The following is a 7,500-nucleotide window of genomic DNA, read 5'->3' as shown; positions in this document are numbered from 1 at the left end:
AAAGAACTTCTAATGCTAGAGGTGTGGGAGCTAAAAAGAAGTCAAAGAACTTCTAATGCTAGAGGTGTGGGAGCTAAAAGGAGGTTAAAGAACTTCTAATGCTAGAGGAGTGGGAGCTAAAAAGAAGTCAAAGAACTTATAATGCTAGAGGTGTGGGAACTAAAATGAGGTCAAAGAACTTCTAATGCTAGAGGTGTGGGAGCTAAAAAGAGGTCAAAGAACTTCTAATGCTAGAGGAGTGGGAGCTAAAAAGAGGTCAAAGAACTTATAATGCTAGAGGTGTGGGAGCTAAAATGAGGTCAAAGAACTTCTAATGCTAGAGGTGTGGGAGCTAAAAAGAGGTCAAAGAACTTCTAATGCTAGAGGTGTGGGAGCTAAAAAGAAGTCAAGGAACTCCTAATGCTAGAGGTGTGGGAGCTAAAATGTGGTCAAAGAACTTCTAATGCTAGAGGTGTGGGAGCTAAAAAGAGGCCAAAGAACTTCTAATGTTAGAGGTGTGGGAGCTAAAAAGAAGTCAAAGAACTTCTAATGCTAGAGGTGTGGGAGCTTAAAAGAGGCCAAAGAACTTCTAATGCTAGAGGTGTGGGAGCTAAAAAGAGGTCAACGAACTTCTAATGCTAGAGGTGTGGGAGCTAAAAAGAGGTCAAAGAACCTCTAATGCTAGAGGTGTGGGAGCTAAAAAGAGGTCAAAGAACTTCTAATGCAAGGGGTGTGGGAGCTAAAAAGAGGTCAAAGATCTTCTAATGCAAGGGGTGTGGGAGCTAAAAAGAGGTCAAAGAACTTCTAATGTTAGAGGTGTGGGAGCTAAAAAGAAGTCAAAGAACTTCTAATGTTAGAGGTGTGGGAGCTTAAAAGAGGCCAAAGAACTTCTAATGCTAGAGGTGTGGGAGCTAAAAAGAGGTCAACGAACTTCTAATGCTAGAGGTGTGGGAGCTAAAAAGAGGTCAAAGAACCTCTAATGCTAGAGGTGTGGGAGCTAAAAAGAGGTCAAAGAACTTCTAATGCAAGGGGTGTGGGAGCTAAAAAGAGGTCAAAGATCTTCTAATGCAAGGGGTGTGGGAGCTAAAAAGAGGTCAAAGAACTTCTAATGCAAGGGGTGTGGAAGCTAAAAAGAGGTAAAAAAAACTTCTAATGCAGGGGGTGTGGGAGCTAAAAAGAGGTCAAAGAACTTTTAATGCAAGGGGTGTGGGAGCTAAAAAGAGGTCAAAGAACTTCTAATGCAAGGGGTGTGGGAGCTAAAAAGAAGTCAAAGAACTTCTAATGCAAGGGGTGGGGAAGCTAAAAAGAGGTCAAAGAACTTCTAATGCAAGGGGTGTGGGAGCTAAAAAGAGGTCAAAGAACTTCTAATGCAAGGGGTGTGGGAGCTAAAAAGAAGTCAAAGAACTCCTAATGCAAGGGGTGTGGGAGCTAAAAAGAGGTCAAAGAACTTCTAATGCAAGGGGTGGGGGAGCTAAAAAGAGGTCAAAGAACTTCTAATGCGAGGGGTGGGGGAGCTAAAAAGAGGTCAAAGAACTTCTAATGCAAGGGGTGGGGGAGCTAAAAAGAGGTCAAAGAACTTCTAATGCAAGGGGTGGGGGAGCTAAAAAGAGGTCAAAGAACTTCTAATGCAAGGGGTGTGGGAGCTAAAAAGAGGTCAAAAAACTTCTAATGCAAGGGGTGGGGAGCTAAAAAGAGGTCAAAGAACTTCTAATGCAAGGGGTGTGGGAGCTAAAAAGAGGTCAAAGAACTTCTAATGCAAGGGGTGTGGGACCTAAAAGGAGGTCAAAGAAGTTCTGATGCAAGGGGTGTGGGAGCTAAAAAGAGGTCAAAGAACTTCTAATGCTAGAGGTGTGGGAGCTAAAGAGAGGTCACAGAAGCTCTAATGCAAGGGGTGGGGGAGCTGAAAAGAGGTCAAAGAACTTCTAATGCAAGGGGTGTGGGAGCTAAAAAGAGGTCAAAGAACTTCTAATGCATGGGGTGTGGGAGCTAAAGAGAGGTCAAAGAACTTCTAATGCAAGAGGTGTGGGAGCTAAAAAGAGGTCAAAGAACTTCTAATGCAAGGGTTGGGAAGCTAAAAAGAGGTCAAAGAACTTCTAATGCAAGGGGTGGGGGAGCTAAAAAGAGGTCAAAGAACTTCTAATACAAGGGGTGTGGGAGCTAAAAAGAGGTCAAAGAACTTCTAATGCAAGGGGTGGGGGATAGATGTTGCCAGCGAGGCTTTGGGGAAGGCACGGTGGCGTCTGTGTTCTTTCTGATGCGTCAACTTAATTAAATACAAGTAAAAACAGGGCATTAAAAACGTATTATAAATACTAAACTCTTTCTTATCTTGACAGCACAAATGAAATCTTACAAGTTCCAACATGTAACTAAGCGCTCCCGAAACACGAGTCAACCTTTTACTTCTGCTTGGAGGATATCCTCGCAAGTAAAAGGTAATCATTATGAATATGGAAAGAAAGATTATCTTATACTTCTACCTTTTGCTTCAGAGAATTACCTTGTACTTCTACCTTATGCTTACAAGGATAGCCTTCATTTTTATGAATACCTCCCATTATGGTTACAATATAGAAAGGACATTTGACATATCAGCAGGTTTTAATTAAAAGAAAAAATATCAGTCAATCCTTCTAGAAATTGTATTTGACACCTCAAATGGATTTTATGGTCACCAACACACAACAGGTCCACAAACACATTGACCGGTACCATAGAAATTAGCGTGGAAAACACGAGACTCGTGAAGTCAACAGGACAGGGCATATCAATATATGTCTGAGTAGGGCGAATAACAGATTGATTTGAGGTTTCTGGCCTCCTGACATCTAAGGTAAAAAAAGAGAGCTAGAGATGAGTTTAAGATTTTAATGGAACAAAGAAAATTGTAGATAAGTAATATACCTAAGTTAGAAGAGGGAGAGAATAAAGATATTTTATGGGATAGGAATATCGAATCGAAAAAAAATTGTATGGACACAGCAAAAGAGTAAGAGAAGAGAAGGATTGTAATGCAACAAGTATATATGCCTCGAGAGAGAGAGAGAGAGAGAGAGAGAGAGAGAGAGAGAGAGAGAGAGAGAGAGAGAGAGAGAGAGAGAGAGAGAGGACTTAATGATACACAGATAACAGGTAAATTATGATCATGGAAAGAGACAAATAGCGTAACCGAAGAACATTCTTTCCCGTAATTCCATATTCGTATTTACCATTTCAAGAACGTCAGACCACTAAAAGAAATTCCCAAAAGTTCATCAGTTATCTCTTGCGAAACGTCCAACTCCAATCAATAAATTCAGCCGAATTACCACCTACAATATTGGGTAAATATTCCGAAAAAAATAGTCAAAACAACATGAAAGATCAAAGCCCACACAAGGGTCAAATTAAGAGAAGAGGGCTTTGATGGGTTTAGCTATATGTCCTATTCATTAAAAAAAAGGCCCTTTTAACTGATGCGTCAATCACCATAGGTGTGAAAGAGTCAAATTTTTGGCCTTATTGTACAGTGAGAGAAAATGTGTTTCTATAATGAATATGTTACTTTAAGCAGAAAATCTACAATAACTGTGCCTTTGTTCGTTTGAAACAAATAAAGATATATGACCTTTGTTCGATACATGTAGTTGCTATACAGGCTTTCTTAATGACAATAAATATACACACATACATACATACATACATACATACATAAATACCTACATACACAGACACAGGATTGTGGCGGCCGATGTGGTAACGTCACAGACTAGTGTTAGAGTCCCGCTTAAACTCGATAGTTTCTTTGGTCACTGCAACCTCACCATCCTTGTGAGCTAAGGATGGGGCATTTAGGAGAGCCTATAGCTCTATCTGCTGAGTCATCAGCAGCCATTACCTGGCCCTCCTTGGTCCTAGATTGAGTAGAAAGGGGGCTTGGGCGCTGATCATATATATATATATATATATATATATATATATATATATATATATATATATATATATATATATACACACACAATATATATATATATACAATATATATATACAAAATATATATATATATATATATATATATATATATATATATATATATATATATATATATATATATATATATATATATATATTGTCAGTCTCTAGGGCATTGTCCTGCTTGATAGGGTAATCCTTTAAACACACACACATACATACACACACACACACACACACATATATATATATATATATATATATATATATATATATATATATATATATATATATATATATATATGTATATATGTATATATACATACTGTATTATATATATATATATATATATATATATATATATATATATATATGTATATATATATATATATATATATATATATATATATATATATATATATATATATATAAAATCCAACGTTATTTTCCCCTTTTCGTTGTCTTTCTGAGCATATAGTCATGAAATGCAACTATTCAGGGAAAAAAAAAAGTGTGACTGGTAAACACCATTTTGTTTTTATCTTTGCGTCATTTCTATCTTTCCTTTGTTTTTCATAATCCACTTCTGTCTGTTGCATTAACAGTCCTTATCTACTCGCTCGTCTATCGACTGTATTCACGCCTTCATAATCTAGTTTCTATTCTCTACTGCTTGTCTAATCGTTAATATCCTAAAATCATTTATGTTCGCCGAGGTTTGTTCATCTATAAAAGCTAAAGTTCTTGATTCGCTAGATTCCTGTAAACAGCCTTGGTATATCATCTAGGAAAGGACGTGACCCCTTGTTTAAAGGTTTAAAGACCATTCATGAATGGCAGAGGCATGGGACAGTGACATTGCCCTATTAAGCAGGACAATGCCCTCGAGACTGACTATATCAACATATGATCAACGCCCAAGACCCCTCTCCACCCAAGCTAGGACCAAGGAGGGCCAGGTAATGACTGCTGATGACTCAGCAGATAGACACAAACACGCATCCTCAGCTCACAAGGATGGTGAGATTGCAGTGGCCAAAGAAACTAACGAGTATGAGCGGGACTCGAACCCCAGTCTGGCGTTCACCAGTCAGGGATGTTACCATATCTTTTCCTTGAGCTCCTGTCTTGTTCTGTTCCATAATGGTAAATTCCGAAAATTGCTCAATACTAAAAATACAATCAGATGTAGAATTTCCTTGTTCAAATTGCTGAACAATTCATAAAATTAACATAGAGTTAGGTTAATTACAAGAACGATGTTGAAGTTAACAGTAGTTAACGCTCTTCAGTTCAGTTCAGTTTCAAAAATTTCTTGGATTATCCTGATGATGAAACAAGAATTGACCTTGCATACCAGAGGTCAAGTTCAGGGAATACCCTTAATCGTGTGACCTTTAAAGATCGTAACGACAGTTGACTAGCTTCTGTCTCTCACCACACCATCCAGTTTTGCCACTAATAAAATATCTGTATTTTTTCATTGAAAAAGGTTATCGGCATTGAACAAAATGACTTTAATACTCTTTTAATCCTAGGTTAATGGGTATTTCTTTCACGTCCCGGTCTTCACTTTAAGGCAAAAGACTTATTTGATAATATCAAAATATTTTCATTCAATCCTCTAAATGCAACGGTATACTGCAGGAGATTGAATAGACACTTATGAGTAGACATTATTTGGTCGTTCTTTTGATACACTCACTAAAAAATGGTTCTACATTTTACATAATCCTACGCCAAAAGCGTTATTCAATAGATGAGTTATTCAACTGTCACTATAAATTATTCCATTAACGTTGCCTGACAGAATATAAATATGATTTAAAACTTATCAAGAGTTACGAGATTAAATTGGGCAGCAGTTCCAGAAATCACGATTTCATGCGAGAATTCCCAACTAATAAGCTTATTACCGGTTTTCAGATCCTTTTACGGGATCAATAGGAATATATTTGGAATAATCAGTAGCCCAGACTAAATGAGACACAAGCAATGAGGCGTAAATGACCTTTAAAACTACCTTTCATGAACATGATGTTCGTTTAACCACGGCGTTCTCTGCTCGAGTCACTTTGGGAACGGCATCAAACGTAATTCTTCCAACCATCCAAAGATGTAATTAGAGATTACGATGAAAGCCAGACACATAATTAAGTATATAAAAGGATGCGTGGTAAAACATATATATGAACAAACATGTTTTACGTACTAATCTCCTGCAATTACGTTACGGTGTAAAATACAAGACGGACAAGGCTGCCCGAATCTTTATTTTGAATTAGAAGCCAGTTGAATAATTTAGGATATACCGAAGAGGGTACTAAATTTACCACCATTAGAAAACGATTTGTATAAAACTCATCGAAAGATGATTATCGTCTTCGGGACTTGCACACTATATACTGTATGTGTATTTTGAACCTTGACTTCAAGAAAACTACCAAAATAATTCAATAATCATAAATATATAATGGTCATATGTATATAAAGATACATGGCACATATATAGGTAGATTGAAAGATAGATAAATTTATATATATACTGTATATATATATATATATATATATATATATATATATATATATATATATATATATATATATACAGTATATATATATATATATATATATATATATATATATATATATATATACTGTATATATATATATATATACACTGTATATATATGTATATTATAAATATATATATATATATATATATATATATATATATATATACACTGTATATATGTATATTATAAATATATATATATATATATATATATATATATATATATATATATATATATATATATATATATATATATATATACACGCATACTCTTTGTACAGAGGGAGAAGTGGTGACATTTATTCAATTACCTATTAATTTCTTTAATTTTGTATCTTTTAGCTTGTTGAACTCTATTTAGTCTTGCAGTAATATCGCGACTAAACAAGGTTCAACAATACAGATAAATTTACAAAGAAATAATAAAATAAATATCACAGTTTCCCTATATTCTGTACAGTATATCACACAAATATAGAAGTTGAACCTTACCACCTTCCCCATAGCAATAAATCTAAATTTAAGATTTTTAATGAAATTTTAAACATCATGAAGTCTTTTGTATGGAAATCGGTATGATTCTAAATATCAGAACATACTTGAGCAGATTTGTGTGAATACAAATGTATAAATTCATCAAAACTTGTTTGAGATTTCTAATACACAGAAACAGGAGATCAGACGAATACCCTTATTCATACAACAGGTCTTTGAGATACGTTAGAACAGGCAATTACTCAAGAGAGAGAGAGAGAGAGAGAGAGAGAGAGAGAGAGAGAGAGAGAGAGAGAGAGAGAGACGTGTATACAATCAAACACTTACAGAATTAAATGTACGAAGAATAACACAAGCACTCATATTGTGAAAACTTCAAGCACGTCACTGAAAAACAAAAAGATGCCACTCACCTTGGTGCATCGTTCACTAGGGCGAGCTTTCCGAAGTCATCCCCTTCGTGTAGCGTATGAACGACGCCCTTGCCATGGATGGCCACG

The 7,500-nt window shown here is 35.7% G+C and overlaps 1 protein-coding gene across 1 annotated transcript in view; it reads right to left on the bottom strand.

Annotated features, from left to right (window-relative positions):
• Epac (Exchange protein directly activated by cAMP) overlaps positions 1-7,500 on the bottom strand; it is a 1,092,821-nt gene that overhangs the window by 86,446 nt on the left and 998,875 nt on the right. The window contains exon 10 of the mRNA XM_068386349.1: positions 7,414-7,500. This exon is cut by the window's right edge and continues 58 nt beyond it. Within this exon, the coding sequence (XP_068242450.1) occupies positions 7,414-7,500 (87 nt within the window). The remainder of the gene's footprint in view (positions 1-7,413) is intronic.

Source organism: Palaemon carinicauda, chromosome 14 (genome assembly GCF_036898095.1).
Source record: "Palaemon carinicauda isolate YSFRI2023 chromosome 14, ASM3689809v2, whole genome shotgun sequence".
Classification (NCBI taxonomy): domain Eukaryota; kingdom Metazoa; phylum Arthropoda; class Malacostraca; order Decapoda; family Palaemonidae; genus Palaemon; species Palaemon carinicauda.
This window is presented reverse-complemented; position numbering and strand designations above follow the sequence as displayed.